General features: G+C 52.6%; 1 protein-coding gene across 2 annotated transcripts; it reads right to left on the minus strand.

Moving 5' to 3' along the window:
* Nucleotides 1–1,238: 1,238 nt before the first annotated feature.
* On the minus strand, nt 1,239–13,747 carry SLC35F6 (solute carrier family 35 member F6). Of its 2 annotated transcripts, XM_077774172.1 has the most exons (7): nt 13,566–13,639; nt 7,237–7,419; nt 5,551–5,623; nt 4,626–4,797; nt 4,184–4,396; nt 3,284–3,394; nt 1,239–1,874 (listed from the first exon to the last, which is right to left on the minus strand). In XM_077774172.1, exons 4-7 carry the CDS (start codon nt 4,786–4,788, stop codon nt 1,405–1,407), a joined length of 957 nt encoding a protein of 318 aa, XP_077630298.1. In that variant the 5' UTR covers nt 4,789–4,797; nt 5,551–5,623; nt 7,237–7,419; nt 13,566–13,639; the 3' UTR covers nt 1,239–1,404. The 2 variants fall into 2 exon arrangements, with proteins under 2 accessions (XP_077630298.1, XP_077630297.1); XM_077774171.1 differs by lacking the exon at nt 7,237–7,419 and having other exon boundaries at nt 13,566–13,747.
* Nucleotides 13,748–22,998: the final 9,251 nt, after the last annotated feature.

Consider the following 22,998-nt stretch of genomic DNA (forward strand, 5'->3'; position numbering starts at 1 on the left):
AGTGGCCCACAGAAGCTCAGGGTCCCCTGGGACTCCGAGCTGCCGGTAGGGAGAGTCCGTCCTATCCCCAAAAACCGTCATAACCTGCTGATTCCCACACAGCCTGAAGGCTTTGCTTGTCAAAGATCCCTTCCCCCAGAATCTATTTTAAGGAAGGCATTTGGTGTTTTCTTTTGTGATGGAGCTGCCCGGAAAAACGGTCTGAGGTTCCAGAAACTGCTATGGAGTGAGGAACTCTGCAATGAAGGGCTGCTCAGCTCCCTGGCGTCCCCAGTGCCAGTCCCCTCCCTTCAGGGTGGGGTTACAGGGAAGATGACAGGGCACGAAGCTTCTAACCCAGCCCTGGGAAATTTACCCTAAAGACCCCAGACAAACCAGTATGGTGGGTGGGGCTGCAGGTCTGGAATCAGGCAGACCTCGCTTGGAAAGCTGGCTCTGTGAGGAAGCCACCTAACCTTTTCTGGGCCATGGTTTCCTCATCTGCACCCACCTGTCAGGCTGTTATAGGAAAAGTTAAGCTTTTAACACATGCCTAGGATACCAGAATTACTCTAAATGGTGGAGTCCTGGTAAATTCATCACCCTGGCGGGTAATCGATGGAATCAGGTTGCTGGGGGTGGGGATGAGGTCCATGTGCTCCGTTTCCGGATGGGATCACGGCTCACGTGGCTGCACGGCTTGGGTCACAGCAGGAGAGCCCTTTGCCAAACAACTCACATCTCCGGGCCTCAGTTTTCTCATCTTTAAAAGGGAAGGTGAGGAGTTCATAAAAGCTGCTATTAAGGGCTGCCTGGAATTCCCCACGTAATCTCTGCCAGGCAGGGAGGCCTTGAGCTTGTGAGCAAGAACACCAAGACTGGCAGGGGTTGGAGGCGCAATTCCAAAGAAGGGGTGGCTATTATTCCTTTCCCCCGGAATGGGCCCAGCTGAGCCTGGAAGGCACCGAAGCCACAGCGTCTACACCTGCTGCTTTCTAGAGGACACCAAGGCCCAGAGCAACTAGGTGATGGGCTGGGGGAACTTCTGCTGGGTTTATGGGACAGCCTAGCTAAAACTTAGGTCTCCAGACAGGGTTAGGGAATAGTCTACACGTTTTAGAAAATATGGTGCTTAGTTCTGGTTCGAATTGGCTCACTGACCTCTCTTCTTTGGAGAACCAAATTTAGCTTATGATTGAGGAGGAAATCTTAGGGTTGTTAGTTCCTGAAATCCCACATCATGATTTAGTGTTAGGNAGGACCTGGGTGTCTGGTCGTCTTCTGTGGCAGCAGCTGCCCTGGGGGTCTGCGGGGAGGGGCAGGGTGAGGCCTTGGGGACAGGGCACTGGAGGCTCACCAGCCCGTGTGGCCTCAGTCTGCCGGTGGACAGGGCACATCCAGGTAGCAGCAGAGCCCATAGGAGGCTCAGCTGGCATCGTTGATGGGAGTCCGAGAGCCGCCAAGCAGCCTCTCATGCTCGCCCTCCTCCGCTGGGGGCCGACCCCGGGACAGGCGGGGCAGCAGTGGCCGGTGCAGCCCATTGTAGAGGGCGGTGCCCATCAGGAGGATGAGGAAGCCCAGGATCTGCAGCGGGTGGAAGGCCTCCCAGCCCAGCGCCAGGCTCAGCGCCCAGATGACAATGGTACGCAGGCTGTCCAGCACCATGCGGGTGGTGGCGCTCAGTTCTTTGGTGACGCTGATGCCCGCGAAGTTGAAGAAGGCGATGCTGCTGATGTTGCCCAGCAGCGCCAGGGCGATGAGCGGTTGTCGGCCCACCTGGCAGAAGGCGTCCAGCGTGTCCTCCAGCGCCCCCCGGGGGTTTCCACTGAAGGAGCCGGCGGGGATGTAGTACATGGGTACCAGCAGCAGGGAGAGGATCACGAAGCCGAAGAGGCCTGCGGCAGTGGGANCCCGTGTCCCTCCCACACCTCTCCCAGCTCCTCCCTCTCAGGACCTGGAGCTGCCCGATCATCCAGGATTCGCAGCCGCCCACTGGGTGGGCTCCGGCTGCCCTCTTCCATTCCAGTCACGTTTTCTGTCTGGACCCAGAGTAAGAAACACATATTGTGACCAGTATGGGTGCGTGCAGGCGCAGGCACGTACACACAGGCACGCTTTCACAAAACAGCGGCCACCCTCGCAAGGTTCTTGGGTTCTTGGCGCTTTTAAATTCTATTGTATTCATTTAAAAAAGAACGGCAGCTGCCGCCACCACGCTGCTCTCGCAAGGGTGGAAAACCAGGCTCTCTGATTCAGTGCCACGCCTGTGACCAGGAGCTGGATCTGAATGTAAACCAACGTGCTGCTTCATTCAGAACGTCTTGCAAAGAAAAAAAAAATGAGTGGATACAAACAAACTGCTTGATGACGTAGTTGATTAACTAGTTGATGATCGGGTTGATGAACACCGGGCCAGGCGCCCACAGCGCCCTGATTGGCCCACAGGCCACACTTGGCTAGGACCGCTCTAATCTGCCCTGCTGGTTTCATTTTTAACGCTTAAAGGCTTTGGGAGTCACTTTCCTGCTCAAAAACCTCTGGTGCTTCCGGGGCGGCTGGGTGGCCCAGTCAGTTAAGCGTCTGACTCTTGATCTCGGCTCAGAACACGATCTCATGGTTCGTGAGACAGAGCCCCACGCCAGGCTCTGTGCTGGCGGCATGCAGCCTGCTGGGGATTCTCTTCTCCCTCTCTTTCTGTCCCCCAGCCCCCCACTGGCACGTGAGCATGCTCACTATCTCTAAATAAATACATAAAACATGAAAAAATAAAAACCTTTGGTGGTTCCTCCCTGCCTGTTGTTTAAAGTCTAAATCTACTTCCGGGTCATTCGAGGTTCTCCATGATCAGACCCTGACCCATTCACTTCCTGAGCACTGTCAACATCAAACCTGTATCTCACGCAACTACTCCTCACTGGTTTTGACAGTCGCAGCCAGCTCCCTACGTCTTCCTGTGTCTGGAGTTCCCTCCTTCCCACTCCTATTGCAGCTCAAATGCCACCTTCCCTGTTGTGAAGACACTCAGAGGGGCTTGGCAAGTGACATATCGCTAGAGCACAAGTGGCCTGAGCTCAAATGCACTGCCTGGTCCTTCCTTGCTGGCCAGTTCCTCTAGAGCTGGGCGGCGTCCCCTTCAGGCATCAGAGTAGCTGTCAACAGGCAGGAGGTGAAGGGAGGGAGGAATGGGGGGCGGGGCTCAACCCCTCCCCGTGGACCCCGGCACCTGCCCCATGCTCCTGCTTGTTCGTCCCCTCTGGGGTGTCCCCGCAGTAGCGCCCCGCTCCTAGCCCCTGTGCTCACGTACCCTCAGTGCCAACCGCCCGCAGTGGGTGCACATTGTGCCTGTAGACGAACTTCTCCTCTAGCACCATCTGGATGGAGACGATGATTTGGGCCATGATGATCAACAGGTCCCCTGTGGGGAAGTGTGCCAGGGTGAGGCTGGGCTGCACGGGGCCAGGGGGCAGGGACGGAAGACAGCCATGGGCCCAGTGGCAGGGTGGCAGGCCCAGTGCCAGGTTAGATGGCTCCCAGGGGGACACAAATACCCTCATAGCCCCTGACTCTTGCAGGGCACCATATGGTTCGTGAGGCAGTCAGGACGCCCCATGCCTGGTCTCCTGGTCCCTGAGGGGCAGGGCAGGCACTGTCACCACCCTGGGCCCAGGATCCAGAAGGTCCAGAGGCCTGCCTGGGCCTGCGAGTGGCACAACGGGGTATAAAGAAGGTCTTTTGAGAAGCACAGGTTCTGCGATAGACATTTCTGGTTTAGTCCGTCCTCCGAGGACCAGAGGGGGTCCCATCATTGTAGAGGAGGCTGCAAGGCCTCCTTTCTGGGACATGGGGATTACGATGATGAGGGGTCTTCAGCACTCACGCCGGGCTGGGTACTTGGTAAATGTTCAGGAGACACCCGTTCCCTTTCTCTCACAGGCTGTGTGTTTCTCATGGTACAGACCCTCTCCCTCCCGACCTCCCACTCCTCAGCCACCCCTCTGTCATGCTGCTTGCGCCCCTGTGCACTCTATCCACCACCTCGAGGGCAGGTGTGTGCCCCAGTCGGCTGGCTGGCCCCCCACGCGCCCTCACCCAGGGCCTGGCATACAGAAGAGCTTGCAAAAGTTTGTTGACTGACTCTGTGCTGGGCTCCCGGGGAGGACAGGGCAGGATGGGCAGCCCCCGGGGTCCCCGGCCCTTGTCGCACCTGTGATCACTTCGCTGAGCTTGTGCTGATCATCGTGCTTGCTCAGAAGGTCGGCCAGGCCCACAACCACCAGCCCTGCGATGGTGGCGAGGATGCCCAGCCACTGGCTCAGCGCCAGCCTCCGCCCCAGGAAGGCCACCGAGAACAGGCCCGTGAATATGATCACTGCTCCCCGCAGCATCTGGAAGCTGGACGCACTGGTCATGTTCAAGGCTAGAAGAAGATAGACCCAATGTTAGCTCCTGAGGGCCAAGACTATCCTTTCACTGAGGTGTTCTCAGGGCTGAAGACACACCTTGCACATAGTATGTGCTCAGTAAATCGTGTGTGTGTGAGTGCATGTAAGTCTAGGAGGGGGGGAGGAGTGATGTGAGCTGGGGTGGGGCTGGTTGTTTCACTGGTGGCCCCCCCAGGCCCTTCTCAGCCTGGCCTAGCTACTCACCCACATACATGATGCTGGTACCCGTCATGTCGCAGAGGGCTGGGGGCAGGAAAAGAAGGGGATTGAAGGGCTGCTGGGGATCCATGCTGCCTTCTGGGTGCCTCGCAGCTCTGCACCGGAGCAGGTAGAAGGCAGCCAGGCAGGAGAACTCTCCGAGAAACATGCCCACTGCCTGCAGGGGACAGAACCCCAGAAGTTTAGAGCCGGAAGGAGAATTGCCTTTGACAACATTTCAACACAGCCTTTCTTCAAACAAAAGCTTATCTATAAACTTGAAGCCTCAAACAGACAAAGGTAGAGCTACTGTGTGTGGAAGGCCAGAGACTACCTCCTAGGTCTAAGCCCTCAGCTCTAGAAACATCCTGATAGAAACCCTAAGGCTGTGTAGAGCCTGGTCTGAAAACCACCGTTCGAGGCCAACCTCTGGTCAAGTTCCAGATTGAGACACGGAGGCCAAGAGAGGCTCAAGAACTTAAGGTCCCAGAGCAAGTGTGCTGGCAGAGCTGGGGCTGAAATACGAGCCTCCCGCTTCCCAGTCTAGCAATAAGGTGCTTTCCATTTATGGTGTCTGTCCTATCCCAGCCGAGTCCGGGCTTCCTAGGGACGCAGAGCAGGTTTTGCTCCTGGGGTTGATGTTTTCCAAAAGTGTCCTGCCTGGGAAGAGGGAGGGCTGGCCTTGCAGCATCCGGGCCAGGACTGCTCACCAGGACGTACGCAGGCCTTCCGGAGGGGGGTGTGCCCTCCACCTTCTCCCGTGGGCACTCATACCCTGCCCTCTGTTCTGGGGAGGGAGGGAGGGAAGGAGATGGTTCTCCGGGGGAAGTGGAAGGCTCCACCCCAGGTCAGGAAGCAGCAGGGCCTGGGGGGCACTCCTGACCCCAGGCCTGGGTGATGGGAGGTGGGAAGGGAGGGCCCGGGCAGATACCTGGAGGAAGGGATGCTGGAAGCTGTGTTCCTTGCTCCCTCCGCAGCCCGGGGCCGTGAAGTTATCTGCCCACCTGTAGCGGGGAGAGAGAGAGAAGGTCACACCCTTGGCAGTGTGCAGGCTCCGCAAGGCTGGCCCTGGGGCCTGCGGACAAGCTGGCTCCTCTCCGTGCCTGAGAGGCCAGACTTAGGGGACCTGGCCCAGCATGAGACTCCCCCTTGAAGGGGGCCAGTTTCCACAGCACAAAGTCTTCCTCTGGGACCGTGGACAGGAAGTGGGGGCCTGGAAACCTTTGGCCAAAATATAGCATTTCCTCAAATTGGACACGCAGCCCTGCAGTACCTGGGACTTTGTCACACACACAAATACAGTTACTCTCATCAGCCCGTTTGAGTCCTTGCGGATACTGTGAAGTGCCGATTGCACTCATCGCTACTACAAAATTACAGCCATTAGACAAAATTATCATTTTGTGTTAAGAAGCATATGCACACATATTACTCTATCACAAATAGGCTTTTTCAATGTTCTGATAACTTTATTTCAACATAAGTGGCTTTTTCTGTAATCCTATCCTTTATTTGCATATTTTAAAATAATGTTCCAGGCTTTACCAGTCAAAGGGACCTATGGCACCAAAGATATCAGGAGCCTATGGTCTACAAGAGCATTTGGGCCCTGGGAGAGGACTGTGTGACAGAGGCCACCTGGTCACATCCATATAACCTGAAGGTCTGGAAGGTCTTTCTAGCACTGACTGTAAAGCAGGTGGCAAGTGCGTGGCTCTAGTGAAATGGCCGCCCAGCCAGCACCCTGGCAGATGGCATAACTGAGTCCCACACGCTTCCCTGGCAACCTCAGCCACAAGCCCAGAGCCCTTCACGGCACAGTGCCCCGGCAGCCACTGCCAATTGTTCTGCACTGTCTGCTGTTTGTGCATGAAAGCTCCTGCCCCTGAACTTCATCATTGCTGGGCTTTGTTGGGTCCCTTGGGTCTAGTCTAATCGCCTCCATCTGAAAGTTCTTTAGATATTTGGAGACGTTTCTACCTTCTTTTGAAGGTGCCTGAATAGCCCCAGCTCCCCCTAATCTTTTCCTCCCCTGGCTGTTGACTTCTGAAAACACTCTGGTGGGCCCAGGCCCTGAGCTGAGTGCATGTGATCTAAGCCTGGCAAGAGCCCCCCTCCTTCATGTTGCCAGCAGTTGACATGGCTTCAACTGCGTCTGTCGTCTCACAAGCTGACTCAAGCTGATGCAGACCCAGGGCAATGTCCTGTGGGCCACGGACCTGCTCCTTATGCAGCACCCCAGGCATAGGTGGTGGCTGTCTCTAAATTGTAAGACCCAGGACTTTCTTCTTCTTAAATGTCCTCTCCTGCAATGTCTGTCAAGAGAAGCCACATGGTAGTACCTAGCCCTACTCTGCTGGCTCATTTCTGCTATAAGCCTGAGGTTCCGAAAGGCAAGGGGAGGCTTTTGTTCCTGTGCCCCCACAAGTATGGGCCACTGGTTAGGGCCTGAGTTTGACAAAGATCCTGGCCAGCCCCGACTTCTCTCCACCCTGAGTGTGAGGAGGGGACCAGCCCGGGGCAAGGGTGTAAGCCCTGGGTGCCCGCAGCAGGAAGGGCAGGCCGAATGGTGGTGGAGCTCCCCGGCAACCACGAGGGCGAGAGCACATCTACTCACTGATCGGAACACTCCCCAGGGCCAGTGACCAAAACAGGGCTGCAGCAAGCTTATCTCCCAGGGAGTGAGCAGGAGACCCCAGCACGCCAGAGATGCCAGCAGGGGCAGTCAGGAGGGCCTGCGGTTCTTGGGAATGGTGAGGGTCAAAGGAGAGCTGGAGGGCAGGAGTTCTAACAGGACTGGCTGGAAGTCAGAGAGAAATCTGGGTCAGGGGACAGGCTGTGACCTGTCCCAGTACCGATGTGGTCAAGAAAGCCCCCAATGCAGAAACCACCCACTCTCTGGGGTCTCATTCCTGTCTGATTCGCGGCAGGTTCGGGCTCTTGGATCCCCAGGCAAGAGAGGATGTGGAATGCAGGTAGGGGCCACAGACCCACGGTGTGGCTTCCGCAGGCAGGAAGAACGACTCCCCCTCTGGGAGGACCTGGGTGAGGCACCCAAGAGGAACAGAGGAGATGCGAGGGGGAGTAAAGAGGTCAGGCTTTACCAAGGTGCAGAGCCAACTGCCCCGGGGCAAGTCAGAGACGGAAATTCCCGGAACCGGAGCCAGGGCTCCTCCTGGAGGAATGAGGGAGGTCCTGCCAAGTCCATGATGGTCAACTGGAAGCTCAGGGCGAGAGCATGCGTGCAAGCCCCTTCCTCATCACGGTACTACACCCAGCATACACGGCAGGCTCAAGAACCCCCTCCCCACCCCGGATCCAGGGGCAGAGCCACATCCTGGGACACCCCCTGGATGACTGCCTTTGCAGCTTACGCTAACGACAACTCACACGTCTCACGTTACGTGCCCCAGAGTCATTGTCACTTGGGAGAGCGGAAGTTCAGCATCCAGCAACTTCTCTACCTCTGGACCCCCAGCTCCCGGCACGTTACTATACAGGAGCTCCAACATTCTGTGGCCGAATACACGGGACTGGCAGACTCCACCAAGCAAAGGGGCAGGTACTACAGTCCGGAGGCGACGTCCCATGAGCCCTAACCGCCCACCTGGGTGCAGTGCCGCCTGCTGGTGGGGATGGCTGGGCCTGGCCCCCAGGGGTGGGCAGCCAGCAGAGCGGAAGCCAAGCTTCCTCCCCTGCCCCTAAGGCCTTCCTTGCCTTCTGCAAGGGGTAGGTCTGCCTCAACAAGTTGGGGCTGGCAGTGCTCCCAGCTTGGGAAATGGAGTCCTTTTGTATCTGAAGACCGGGGACAGGCTTGCAGCCCAAGGGATCAGGTGTCTGGACCGGCCGCCCTGCCCAGCCTCTCTGCAGGCAGGGAAGGGCTCAGACCTGTAGGCACTTAGGGCTGGAGTCAGGCTTCTCATCCTGGTCCTGACAGGCTTCAGCTCATTGGGTCGGCACAGACGGCCTCCGGATAGCACAGAACCAGAGAACCAAACCAGCTCATTCATGGAGGGATGACAGCATTGGGCCCTAAGGTGGGGCTGTTGTTTGCAAAACACTCCACTACAGATTTTTATAAAGGGACAATTCAGTGAGTACTGACTTCGTGCAGGGCCTGTGCTGAGCCCTTCAAGTACTTCATTTTACATGTGGGGACTTCAGGGCTTGGGACAGAGGGGTGGAGAGAGCTGGGTTCAGACTCACACAGTTAACAAAGGGCCAGCTCTAGCGCCAAACCCACTGCTTGCATGCACTCAGAAAAGGTGGCAGAATACGTGGAAAGCTCACAACTTCCGAGCCTCCATAGGCAGGACAAGTGAATGGTTTTCTCATCTATTAAATAGGGATAATAAGGCCAACACTGATGAACTGTCAAAAGTAACACATAATATGAGATATGTAAGAGCCGGTCCATGCCAGGTAGTCAGTGAAAGTCCTTTTCTGTCCCTTCCCCCTTTTCCTCCCCCTCCTACTGAGCAGGAGTCCCTGGTGTCAGGCTAATGGGGCCACTCTGCTCCAGCCTGAAAGCTTCTGGGAGCATCCATTCTCTGGGATCCACCCTACTGGCTGAGCAGAGGCCGCTGGAGGGGCCGCAGAGCCAGCAAGTGCTGATACAGGAGAAGAAACCCAACCATCATCTCAGGAAGCACCTTATTTGACAGAGAACCCAGGGCCCGGAGAGCGCTTGAGGGACACCAGAAAAGGCCAGCACCCACGGCCCTCCACCTCTAGTTCTGTGCCCCTTTCTCAGCACCTGAATTTCTCCTATCACTTTCTTATTCCAGATTCTTCTCACCTCCCTGGCTGAGGTAGAGAGAGGTCATCTCTGCTGATGGGCCCTCCTTTCTCTCTAGATCCTGTATCCTGAGGGGATGGGCAGGTGGCCTGTGGGACGCCACAAGGGTCAGGCCGACGCTACAGGAGGAGGTACCTTCTGCTGGAGGAGACTGGCTTCTTTGGGGGGAGGGGGCGGCTCCCTGTGCCGGGGGTGAGTCACTGTGGCACAGCCAAACTCAAAGCTCAGCATTCTGGGAAGCATGCGTAGCCACGTGAGTGCAGTGGGTGCGGACAGACTGAGGAAGTGGCTGAAGTAGCTCTCTCAGACTGATGGCTGTCCGATCCCCCTCCAGAATCTCTGCCACTTCCTGTGGCGTCCCCGGCTTGTCAAGCCTGGTGAGTCAGCTTCTTTCTCCTGCCTGGGATCTTCGGAAGGGCCACAGGACTTTTCTGCTCCCTGGGTGTCACCGCGACTGATAAACAGTCATGAGCCCTCTCAACTAAGCGTTGCAAAATCTTAGATGGCTCCTACTTTGTAGGAGAAATGACGAGGAGAAGGTAGGGGAAATGACGCCCATTTTACAGATGGACCTGAGGCTCGGCGAGGCCCTGTGACTCATCTAATCCCAGAGCTTCCAAGCCTTGCAACTCTTTCCACTCCACACAGGGCCCTCCTGAGGCCGGTAAAGGAACCCTCTGAAGCAATTATCCCATGCTGGCTCGTGGAATTTACGGGTAGGGGCAGCCACCAAGGCAAAAGTTAGAGTTGGCACAGAAAGTACATATACTCATCCCTCCCTAATAGAGGCCCAGTGGTCCCAGGCCTTCTGCCACTTTCCGAGCAGGGTCCCTGCACCAAGGGCCTGACTGTTGGAGGCGAAGTCACCCCCTGGTCCATACCAGGCTGGGTGAGTTTCACAGCCTGCGGCGGTTTAGGTGGGATCTGAGCCTTACTTAGTGAGCATCTACTTGACCCTGGCTCTTTACATGCAGGATCCCAACTGGATTCAGGAAAAGGGGGCTCCGAAACGGACAGGACTCCATAGACAGGCTCCGGTTCGGCAGACAGCCATCAGCAGTGCTGAGGCAGGGGAAGTGTTCGGTCTGTAGGAGACACATCAGCAGGAGGTCCTGGTGAGGGGGGAGAAAGCGGCTAAGAAAGGAGAAGCAGCTACTTCACCGGGAGGGGCCCTCCGCCAAGGCCCGGGGACAGCCCTAGTGGGCCAACCTGATGGGCGGCCTTCCCTCCCGTGGGTGTGTGACCCCTGCCCCGGTGCTAGCCAGGGCAGGCCTGCCTCCTGCAGCCCACCCAACCCCGCTGGGCGGGCAGCGGCCCCCTCCAGGGGAGAGCCGCCCTGTGCTGCCGAGGCAGCAGGTGGCATGTGCTCACCCACTTCCTCCTCCACTGCATTTAGTCTCCCCTGGACCCTGGGGATGGAACAGTGCTCCCTTTAAGGGGCCAAGGAACCGAAAGAGGCTCCTGGAGACGCTAAATGGGAACCATGAGCAGCCAGCCCCTGGCTCCAGGGGGAAAATAAGCTGGAGGACAGCAGGATCCCCTGGGCCCGGCCACAGGCTTGCTGCCCAGTCCCAGAGGGAGGGCGCTCTGGTGGCAGGGAGGGGAGCTGCCACTTGCGGGATTACAACTTCCACAGGTCACGCTCGGCTGGTCTTGCCCCGGGACATGCAACAGGAGGTCCCCAAGAAGGAGGGGCTTTGGGGTTCTGCAGCTGGAAAAGGACTGGACTAAAATGCTGGAACCCACGTTTTGGTCCCCACTCTGTTTGGCACCAATCAGCTGGGTCACAGAAAGAAACTTCTTATGGGCCCTGGGCTATAGATTGTGGGGATGAGAATGGGTGGTTTCTATGTTTCTAACAGCTTTAAATAGCCTGAGAAATGACCAGAGAAGTCTCTAGCTTCATCCCATATTGTTGGCGAATATGGATTCTTGAGCCATATCTCTTTGGTTCAAATATCAAGTCTGTCATTTAACAGCTGAATTGAAGCGAGTAATTCCATCTTTTCATGCCTCAGGCTCCTTATCTGGGGACAACCAGTTTGTCTCCTTCACAGGCTGGTTACAAGAATCAAACCAACACGTGAAAGGTGGCCGCATGAGGCCCAGGCCCGGGGTCCTCTCTGGACAGCAGCTGCTTAGCACTGGGTGCAGTTGCATTCTAGTCGGTCTGTCCCTGTCAGAAACTGCAGGTCAGAGTGTGAGTTCAGATCGATAATTCCCATCAGGATGTACTTAGCTGTTCTCTCCCATTTTCTCTCTGAGGGCGTCCTTTTCACAGTCTGGTGGCATGTGTCACAGTCTGGCCTCAGAATACTGTTTGGGGCCCATCTGAGGTAGGGAGGCTCCTGCAAGGCCCCACATCAGGTGACCTGGCAGAGGATAGGACGAAGGGCTGGGTGCTCACGTGGGAGTCTCCTTCCTGTCTCTGAGGCAGCCTCCAAGGGCAAGGCCTCCTGGGGACAAGGATTTCCCTGGCCTCCTACCCACCCAGGAAGGAGCGGAGTCAGCACCGTTTACCCCAGTAGTAACTGGCAATCTCAACTCTCCTTGGGGACAGAAGCCCTGGCAGACCTATGGCCACTCTCTAAGTACTTGGCTAAGGCCTTGGCCAGTACGACAGATGGACAGACAGACAACTCGGCTGCTGTGTTCAGATCCTGAGATATAGGCTCTCGTTGAGTCACCTTCACAGTCAAAGGGCTCAGCAAAAGCCAGGATCCTCAGGAGGCCACAGGGCCCAGGAGACAGGCTCCAGGCACAGCCATAGCTGGCCACAGCCCACCAAGGGACAGCGGGGTTCGTCCGGAGCTCCACTCCCTTCAGAGAAGGGAGGACCCTGTGGTGGCCAAGCCTGTATATTCTAACCCCTTCACCTTCATTCTAACCATCTCAAACTTTCTTTTGGTTGCTTCAGCCTCCTTCCCTGAGTCCAGACAGTGCCTCACAGCCTGTAGGTGCCTTATACAGGCCAGGGTCTGGGCCCTGGGGGCTCTGAGATGGTAAACGGAGGGGAGAGGAGGGCCCTGCCTTGAAGTGGGGGCAGAGCAAGAGACAAAGCGCTGTCAAGAGAAGGGGCTGTCTCCAGGTTCTCCCGTAAACTACAGAGAGGAGGCTGTGCTCAACCTCTCAGCCTCATGACTGCCCTGGGTCCTCAAGCCCTAACCTCCTGGGGACTGTCATCACTGTCCCACAATCACCTCACCCTCATGCATCAGCGCTGAACTGCCCTGCCCACCTGCCCTCCCTGTCTGGGTTAATGACACTTCTATTCTCCCAGGCAGAAACACTGGACTGGTCACTGGCGCTCCATCCTGTGGGTCAGGGTTTACGGCTTCATTCTGTCCCTGGCCTCTCCCACCAGCCCCTTCCTTTGCTACCTCCCTCATCTGCTATGCAGCAGGCTTGGAGTGGTATTCCTTGCACCAAACTGCTCTTCATCTTGACCCTAGGGTTCATCATACCATTTGTAACCTGTCACTCTCTGCTCAAACGCCCTTCTTGGATTATGGGATAAGATCCCGCCTGAATATTTGGTTACAATAGGCTTTGATGTGACCTTGCTCTTCTCTGCCTCGACGTCCAGCCACATGTAGATGTCCCACGGAAATTTCAAGGCCCAGCTGCAACCTCTCCTCTGTGAGGAGCCCATGGGGTACCCCCTTCTCTGTCGCCGCAGCCCTTCACGCTCACTGGTTACTCGGCCTGCATGGATTCGACTGCAGCCTGTGTGCACGAGTGTGCACGAGTGAAGGGTCCCTTCACCCCACCCTGGTGCCCGCCTCCGACCCCGGGGTTGGAAGGGGCGGCAGAGCAACTGGTACAACCCTTCCGTTTAAAGATGAGGAAACCGAGGCGCGGAGACGGAAGGTGACTCGCCGGGATCAAGCACTCAGCGTTCAAATGAGCCGGGGCTCGGATCCTCCAGCTGGCGGCCCGGCCTCTGTCCATATTTCCCCGGACCTCGCGCCCCTTGGGGGCCCGCAAATCGCGTGGACCGACCGGAGAAACTGGGCGAGCGGGTGAAGCCGGGAAAGGAGAGCCGAGGAAGAGGAGGGCGAGGAAGGTGCGCGGGGTCGCTGGCGCCCTCGCGGGCCCGCGGCCGGTCCGGCTGAGCCCCCTCCCCTTCCAGCCAGGCCCGGACTCACTTGGCCGAGAGCGTGTTGATGGAGCCGGTGACGAGCATGAGCCCGGCCAGGAACAGCTGGTACTTGGTCCAGGCCATGGCGGCGAATGCAGGGAAACTGCAGGGACCCCCGCGACCTCCGCGCTCGTTCCAGGCAGCAGCTCCCGACCCGGTCACCCGGGGGTCTTGGGAGCGAGCGCTTCCGGGCCGGGAGTCACGTGACCCTCACGGTCCCGCCCCGCGCCGTGGCCCCGCCCCCAACGAGGGCTCCGGGAGGCCGTGCAGAAGCTGTGCAGAGCCCGTGCTGACCCGTACGGGGCGCGGCGGTCCCTACAGCGTGACAGTGACAAGTCACGGACGCGGGTCTCCCCATTTGTAAAAGCGGCGAGAATGCATTGTTGATGTCGGAGCGTTTTGTAAACCGTTTAAAGAGATTGAGCTGTATGATGTCAGAGACGAACCACAAAGCGGAGACGTCCTCTTGAGAATCTCTTCTGAACAGGGACCCCCTCCCCTTCCCACCCCGAAAGGCCTGGAACCTGTCCCTGAGATGTGTTGGTCACATCTTCCAGAAAAGTGGCGTGGTCCACTTTTGGTCGGGGGTTTAAACATAGGTTCTTCAGTCTCCTTCAGATCCGTACCTTTGACACAGCCCCTCCCCCAGTGCTCCTTCCGTGCATTCCCAGGATGCTGCTCTGAGGCATCCATAGCAGAAAGACCTCGGTTTGTTTGCTGAGGATTTACTGCTTTTAAGATCCTAGTCCCAGTTCTCAGCGTCCCCCTCCCCCATGTCCTCTGACCTCCTCTCCAGGCCTCTAGTCTGCATCTCATGCCCTGTCACATCACATGCTGGAGTGCAAAGCCTTGGGGCAACCGCTTGAGATCCAGGGGACACATTTACCCCATTACTGCAGACCTTGTTACTTGAAGTGCAGACACAGGACCTGTTTGCCAGCTCCTCCTTCTTGCCTTAAGACCGCATTGAACTTGGGGAAATGACCAGTGTTGAATGAGGAAAACTCTGAAGGGACTGCACCGGACCCCTTTATTGCAGGAAGACCTGAAAGAGATGATGCACAAGTGGGGTCCTGGACAAAATGTAAGAGGTTACGAGGGGGAAGGCTTTCCTGGAGGAGGGAATGCCACGGGATGGCACAGAGACACGAGCGGGCATGGAGTGTGTTGGACCCACAGACCTGCCGGGAACTTTTCTGCTTCCTTCACTGAAGCTTGCTCTCTTCAGTCAGTGGGAGTGATGCAGATACAGAATGGGTTTCTCCTGAGCTTGTCCTCAGTAACGCAACTAGTTTCATGTGATTTTTATATTTATTTATTTATATATTTAAATGCATGATTATTTTAATATTTTAAAAATGTTTTTTATTTATTTTTGAGTGGGAGAGCACGGTCAGAGGAGGGGCAGAGAGAGAGAGAGAGAACAGAGGATCCAATGCGAACTCTGGGCTAACAGTAGCAAGCCCGATGTGGGGCTTGAACTCATGAATTGTGAGATCATGACCTGAGCCGGAGTCAGACACTCAACGGACTGAGCCATGGACTGAGCCACCCAGGCACCCCTATGTTATTTTATCTTTTACATTTATTTATTTAAGCAATCTCTACACCTAACTCTACACCTAACTTGGGTTTTGAACACACGACCCTGAGATCAAAAGTTGCATGTTCTTCTGACTGAGCCAGCCAGGTGCCCCATCATGTGATTTTAAAAGGAACCCATACAGTTATCAAAATGTATTCACTGAGACACTGAGGCCTGTAGAGGTACATGAAGGTGGACAGGGCAGACCCCACCTGCTGGGTTGCCCCATTCCTATTGGAGACCGTTCCTACAGGCCACAGTGACATACTCAGTGGGACTCTGGACCATTTTCCCCACAAGCCAAGGGCTCTGTCCTGAAGTAAACATTCCTAATGACCAGTGGTGTCACCAGCCCGACATGAAGTCACTAGCAATATAATCCTTGTCTGTGTCCACAGCCACATCAGACAATGAATTTTAATTTATCGCAGTATTCTGGCCACTCATCAAGATGCTGTCCCTGGAGCCCAGGAGGATTTATTGGCAAATATACATGGAACCCCCTGAGTGCCAGTCCCTGAGCCAGGTGTGGGGCCACAATGACAAGCAAGACAAGACCCGTGTCCTCAAGGAGTTCAGGATTTAATAGAGTATAGAGGTGAGCACACCAGTAACCACACAGAAATGTGAGTAAGAGGCAGAGGAAGTTGGGAAGGGGATGGATTCCCTAAGAGGGGCAGGAGCGAGGGCATGATGGTGACAGTCACTGCTGTCCTGGGTCAGGTGCCCCTGTCTGTGTCCACCTGTGCTTGACCTTGGTTCTCCCAGCAGCCAACGAAGTGGGAATTCCAGGGAGATTTGAGCAGGGACCTGAAGGAGAAGTTCCAGGTGGAGAAGGGGGCATTCCAGGCAGGGACAGCCATGTGGACACAGTGGAGGTGGCCAGCTAGCCTTCACACAGGGGACAGCCTACCCTGGCGAGGCTGTTTACAGGTGAGAACTAGGGTTGACATTAGTGACATAGGTGGCAGTGAGCCCCGGATAAAGGCACTGGAGCCCCAGGAGATGGAACTTCTGAGAAAAGTAGAGAGGGATCTAAGTGGGTATATTTGCAAAATCCTCTAGATTCTTATTTGATGAAATTCAGGGATAGAGTTTAATGTGTATGTTGGGCACAAATTTGCCTCTTAAGTTTGGAAGCCCAGGTTTCCTGGGTTAAGCAACATGTCCGCAAACCAAACCTTAAAACTTTCTGAGCCTGTAGAAAGTCAAAGGTGGGTCAGTCTTCTCTATGTGGTGATCTTGGCCATTCAAGGAACAGTTGTCTTATAATCGCTCAGTTTTGATTGTCTTGATTAAAGACATCAGCTTCCGTGAAGCTTGAAGTTACATGAAAGGGAAGAAATTTAGCAAAGTTTTAGCAGAGGGATGAAATTTACTAAGCGTTAAGGGTGCTCCTTTCCACGGAATCCTGTGTGTGGATAGGCCGGTAGACAGGTATATGATGTTCTTCATGATCCTCCTAAAGATGCAGACTCATCAGGAGAGGAATAACATCTGTTCAAGTTGTCCTAGACTAGGGAAGGGAGAGAGGGCAGCTTCCAGTGGGCTCTGCCCCTTAGAGCAAATTGACCATCGATTAGTCACTTAATCACTCAGAGTCCTACTTACTTGTCTGTAAAATGGGAACAATAGCACTTAGAGTTTGCGTGCACAAGGAAGGAGGACAGACACAGAACTGCAGTGGGAAGCTCCATGGGGAGAATCGGTATAGCTACTGTGAGGTCAGGGCTGGTCCAGCATAGAGGTACACAGAAGGATCTGAGGCTGTGCATTAAAAAGCACGTCTCATAATTTGCCTAAGTGCATGATCCAGGCTTCTGGATGGGGACATTTCGAACGGATCTGCATGCTACCTCCAAAGAGCCTCTAATTTCTGGAGTCAAATACAAAATACGTCATTGCAAACTCCTGCATTTGTATGCAAAGCTTACTGCCTGCCCATGTCTTGTCTGGAAGATTGAACACTTTCCCGATCAATTTAATCACATTTTGGATAAGGAGAGTTGCTTTACCCAGGAAGGGACAGAGATACTTGGATAGGTAGTCCAGGACAGGCCTGTTTTGTTCCGAACAAGCTCTTGCTGTATGTCCTTGGGCCATTTCCCTCCTGTGTACCTCCCTTGGAATGTGACCTCCCTGTGGGCAGGTGACAAAGAGTTTTTGGCTCAATCCAACTTTAGTCCTGACTCTTTTCCTGGGCTCATATAGGCACTTCCATATAAAATCTAGCTTTGGTAAGAGCCCTGCTAAGTTAGTTTAGCCAGAACCCCATACTTTCCATATCTCTGATCACCTTCCCTATCTTATCGGATTCTTCCTGCCCCACCATCTCCCAGGTGGCATCTGATCACCTGGGCCCGTCTTCAGCAAGAATCCTGTTAGGTGGGTTTAGCCAGAATCCCCTTTATCCCTGATGTTTCCTCTTAGTCATTTTCCATCCACCATCCCCCCCGTCCCCGCCCCCACTTCTTGGTTATAACTTCCCACTTGCCCATGCTGTATTTGGAATGGAGCCCGATTCTACACCAAGGTCTCTTGCCCTCTAGTGCAATAGTCCTAAATAAAATCTGTTTTTATTGCTTTAACTACTATCTGGCCCTGGTTTTTCACCTGACGTGGGAGTAGGTACTCATTTGCCATCACTCACAACAGGGTAGGTGCTTGGGGCAGCTATCTGAGGCTGGGGCTGGGACCATAGGGTCTCCTGGGAGAGCAACTGAAACAGTCCATCCCGGCCGGACCAGATCTCACCTGGGAAGGGAATGCGAATGATCTATACGGGCGGAGAGGAGGTGGGTGTTGGAGTTCACCAGCTCCTTCCAGCTGACTTTAGTGGTTTCTATGGTGACCGGAGATGATTAGATTAGGAGTCACCTGCTCCTTCCAGCTTCAGACTCTCATAAGGTCATTCTCAAACCTTCTCTCTGCCTTTCTTTCTTAGCATCTGTTTTTGGAGCCCCTCTGTCTATGCTTTAGAGCCGGTTACTAGATCCTGGAAGCTGGTGTTTGGCTTGGTCTTCTGGGAGCACGATCAAGTTGGACCCAGATAAAACACTCCAGTTAAATTTGATTCAGATCAGCCATGAATCATTTTTTAGTATAAGCAGATCTCCAAGGTTGTTTGGGAAGGTGTGTTTATACTAAAAAGTGATTCATTATTTATTTGAATCCAAGTTTAACTGGGCATCCCCTATTTCATTTGCTCGGACTGGCAGCCCGGCTGGTCTGGTACCCAGCTCAGTTCCCTCCCTCAGAGAGAATAAGCCGTGATGATGGCTGCACTGAAGTTGGTGTCTCAGGTAAATATCTTCCTTTGAATCTGCTGTTGAGTAAGCCCATGATGTTTTCTTTTTCTGACTCTGCTGAGTCTCTACATTTATATCAGCCTCTAGGAAATGAGCCTTACCCAGGGGAACCCCTAGGCTCCTGTGTTTAACACCCTTCGGACTAAGGGTGAAGGCATCTGCAGGGCTTTTTTTTTTTTTATTTGTAGGAGAGAGAGAGAGAGAGAGAGAGAGAGAGAGAGATAGCGTGAGCAGGGGAGGGTCAGAGAGAGAGGGAGTCACAGACTCTGAAACAGGCTCCAGGCTCCGAGCTGGCAGTCAGCACAGAGCCCGATGCGGGGCTCGAACCCACGAACCACGAGATCATGACCCAAGCAGAAAGTCAGACGCTTAACTGACTAAGCCACCCAGTCGCCCCTGCAGAGGATTTTTAAGACACAGACGGTGTTGAGCACTCTCCCTCTTTTGCATAAGGTTACTCAAGTCCCGAGCAGCCCAGACACGGAGCCCCCATAGGGAACACCTCACCTAGCCCAACTCTCTTGCTTTTTAGATTAGGGAGCCCAGGCCCAGAATGCAGGCGACTTGCCCAGGTCAGTAGTGAGTGACTTGTGAGCTATATTTATTTATTATGTGTTTATTTATTTGGATTTAATTTAAACCAGATCGTAATAAAACAGTTCACTGGCCCTGTATATGTTTAATTACTTTTAAAACAAAACAACCTGTGGGGGCGCCTGGGTGGCTCAGTCGGTTGAGTGTCTGACTCTTGATTTCAGCTCAGATCATGATCCCAGGGTCGTGGGATCGAGCCCTGTGTCAGGTTCCTTGCTGATTGTGGAGCCTGCTTGGGATTCTCTTCCCCCAGACCCTGCCCCTTCTTCCCCTCGAGTTCTCCCTCTCTCTCTCTAAAAAAGAAAAAGAAAAAAAAAATATATATATATATAAACAATACAACCTGTGAACAAGCTAACTAAAAAAAGATATTTTTGAAATATTTGGGAAAAACAGGATAATGAGTTATTTTTAATTTTATTGGTTATATTAGTTTCTAATTGCTGCTGTAACCAATTACCATAAACATAGTGGTTTAAAACAACACAAATTAATTGTCTTACTGTTCTGGAAGTCAGAAGTCTGAAATTTAGTCACAGGACTAAAAATCAAGAACTGTGTTCCTTCTGGAGGCTCTAGAAGGAGAATCTGCTTCCTTGTCTTTTCTAGCTCCTAGAGCCCACCTTCTTTCCTTAGATCCTGGCCCCACATCCCTCTGACTTGTTTCTGTAATCACATCTTCTCTGACTCGGACCCTCTTGCCTGAAAAATCCAGGATACCTTCCCTGCCATCATCTTAAAAGCTTTAACTTATTTTTAAACATTTTATGCATTTATTTAAAGAAGTAAGTTCTAGGCCCAACGTGGGGCTTGAACTCAGGACCCCAAGATCGAGAATCACATGCTCCACCCATTGAGGCAGCCAGGTGCCCCTCAAAAGCCTTATTTTAATCACATCTGCAAAGTCCCTTTTGTCACACGAGGTAACCTATTCACAGGTTTGGGGAATTAGATCATGAACATCTTTAGGGGTCCATTATTCTTTCTACCACATTTATGAAAGAGGTGTCTGAATTGTATTTCTGAAAAAAGTGCTTAACGATTAGAGACCGGGGTAGTCACATATGAAATGATCTGCTTTAAAATGCACCCCCAACCTTTCCATTCATTCTGAAACCTTAATCCCCAATGTGATGGAATTTGGAGATGGGGCCTTTGGGAGAAAATTAGGGTAATACCAGGTTAGAGGGCGGAGTCCCCATGATGAGTTCATGGCCTCATAAAAGACATGTCTCCGCATGCGCACACCAAGGAGAGGCTATGTGGGGACACAGGCAGAAGGTGGCCAGGTGTAAGCCAGGAAGAAGGCTCTTAACGAGAAACAAACTGGCCAACTTCTTGACTTTGGACTTCCCAGCTTCCAGAACTGTGTGACATTGATTTCTGTTGTTTAAACTCCCCGATCTATAGTATTTGGTTATGGCAGCTGGAGAAGATGAAGACAACTCTAGAAAAAGGAAAAAACAAACAAAACCTGAAAAGCAAACAGGAAACAAGAATGGCAGAAAAGTTGATGGTTGTTGAAGCTAAGTTTCAGAGATGTGGGGCTCTTGTACTATTTGAAGGATTTTCTGCATGTTTGAGATTTTCCATTAAAAACAAATATGGAATCTTCTAAAGAAATTTTAAAAAGTTTTAATTGGAGTATAGCTGATATATAATATTATATTCATTTCCGGTGTACACCATAGTCATTCAATGATTACATACATCACAAAATGCTCACCTCGGTAAGAGTCATTGCCACCTGTCACCGCACAAAGTGATTATGATATCCCTATGCTGTACTTTTCATCTCTGGTTGTACTTTTGAATCCTCTTCACCTATTAAAACATTTTTTAAAATTTATTTTTGAGAGAGAGAGAGACAGCATGAATAGGGTAGGGTCAGAGAGAGAGACACACACACAGAATCTGTAGAGAGGCTCCAGGCTCTGAGCTAGCTGTCAGCACAGAGCCTAATGCAGGGCTTGAACCCACAAACCACGAGATCATGATCTGAGCTGAAGATGGACACTCAACCGACTGAGCCACCCAGGCGTCCCCTCACTTATTTTTTTAAAGTTTTAAAACATTTATTTACTTTGAGAGAAAGAGTACGAGTGGGGAAGGGGCAGAGGGAGAGGGAGAGAGAATCCCAAGCAAGCTCCATGCTCAGTGCAGAGCCTGACTTGGGGCCTGGTCCCATGACTGTGAGATCACAACCCAAGCTGGTATCAAGAGTCAGACCCTTTGGGGTGCCTGGGTGGCTCAGTTGGTTAAGTGTCCGACTTTTGGCTCAGGTCATGATCTCACAACTTGTGAGTTCGAGCCACGCATGGGGCTCTGTGCTGACAGGCTCAGAGCCTGGAGCCTGCCTCGAATTCTGTGTCTCCCTGTCTCTGCCCCTCCCTTGCTCACGCTCTGACTCTCTCATTCCTTCAAAAATAAATAAACATTAAGAAAAAAAAAAAGAGTTGGACACTTACCAACTGAGCCACCCAGGGGCTCCTTAATTTTCTCTACCTGTTTTAGCCATCCCTCATCCTCCCCCTTGGCCACCACCAGTTTGTTCTCTGTATTTATGAATCTTAAACATGTAATCTTTATGATACTGAAACATGAATAGATATATAAGTCAATGGTAGAGACTAGAATATCCAGAAATACACCCAAATATTTGTAGGAATCTAGTAAATAAAAGTGTAGTGTTTCGAATCAGTAGAGATTATTTAAATAGTATTGGAACAATTGGTTAGATATCTGGGAAAAAATCTGAGTTCTTACCTCTCGCCTTATACCAAAATTAATTCCAGTTTGATAAAAGATTTGATTTTATTTTTAGCACAAAAATTAAACCATAAAATTGTGAGACGTAAACATGGAAAGCTGTTTAAAAAATTGTAATGGTGTTGGAGGGGGAAGGTCCTTTCTAAGTATGATAAAAAAAAACCTTGCATGGAGGAAAAAAGCATAAATAAAATCAAAGCTAGATGATCCTGAAAAATATTTGCAACTCATGTCACAAAGGGCTAATTTCCTCGGCATGTAAAGAGGTCTTAAAAATCAATGTGATAGGCATTTCTCCAAAGACAGTATATAGATGGCTAGTAGGGACAGGAAAAGGTGCTCAGCCATTCTTGGCCATTAAGGAAATGCAAATCAAACTGCAATGAGGGCGCCTGGGTGACTCAGTCAGGCAAGTGGCTGACTCTTGGTTTTGGCCTTGGTCGTGATCTCAGTCGTTGGGTTGAGCCCCGCGTCAGCCTTTTGCTGGGCTCCATGCTGGACATGGGGCCTGCTTAAGATTCTCTCTCTCCCTCTCCCTCTGCCTCTCCCCCCTAAAAAAAAAGAATGGGGGAGACAGAGGAGATAAGAACATTGGAGAGGACATAGAGAAACTGGAACCCTAATGCATTGCTGGTGGCAATGTAAAATGGTACATCTGTTTTGGAAAACAGCTTGGCTGTTCCTCAAAAGGTTAAACATCGAGTTACCATAAGACTAAGCAATCTACTCTGGGGTATTTATCAAAGAGAAATTAAAACATACATCCACCTAGGGTGCCTGGGTGGCTCAGTTGGTTGAGCAATCAACTTGATTTTGTCTCGGGTCATGATCCCAGGGTCGCAGGATCGAGCCCTGAGTCAGGCTTGCACTGAGTGTGAAGGCTGCTTGGGATTCTCTCTCTCTCTCTCTCTCTCTCCATTCTCTCTCTCTCTCCCTAAGCAAACATACATCCTCTCCAAAACTGTTACATTAATGTTTTATAGCAGCATTATTTATAATAGTCAAAAAGTGGAAAAAACCCAAATGTTCATCAACCGAAGAAAAAGAAATACGGACAGGCGTATCCCTGAAATGGAATATCATTTAACAATAAAAGGGAATGAAGTTCTGGCATACGCTACGATGTGGGTGAACCTTGGAAACAATATGCTACGTGAAAGAAGTCAGCCATATGATTCTCTATA

Source organism: Crocuta crocuta, unplaced genomic scaffold, assembly GCF_008692635.1.
Source record: "Crocuta crocuta isolate KB4526 unplaced genomic scaffold, BGI_CrCroc_1.0 scaffold246, whole genome shotgun sequence".
Classification (NCBI taxonomy): domain Eukaryota; kingdom Metazoa; phylum Chordata; class Mammalia; order Carnivora; family Hyaenidae; genus Crocuta; species Crocuta crocuta.

Coding starts and splice junctions, on each gene's coding strand:
- SLC35F6 (XM_077774171.1), bottom strand. CDS start 13,642: ATGGCCTGGACCAAGTACCAGCTGTTCCTGGCCGGGCTCATGCTCGTC. Junction 5,624..13,565: donor ATCAACACGCTCTCGGCCAA/GTGAGTCCGGGC, acceptor TCCCCGCTACAG/GTGGGCAGATAACTTCACGG. Junction 4,397..4,625: donor TACCAGCATCATGTATGTGG/GTGAGTAGCTAG, acceptor ATCTTCTTCTAG/CCTTGAACATGACCAGTGCG.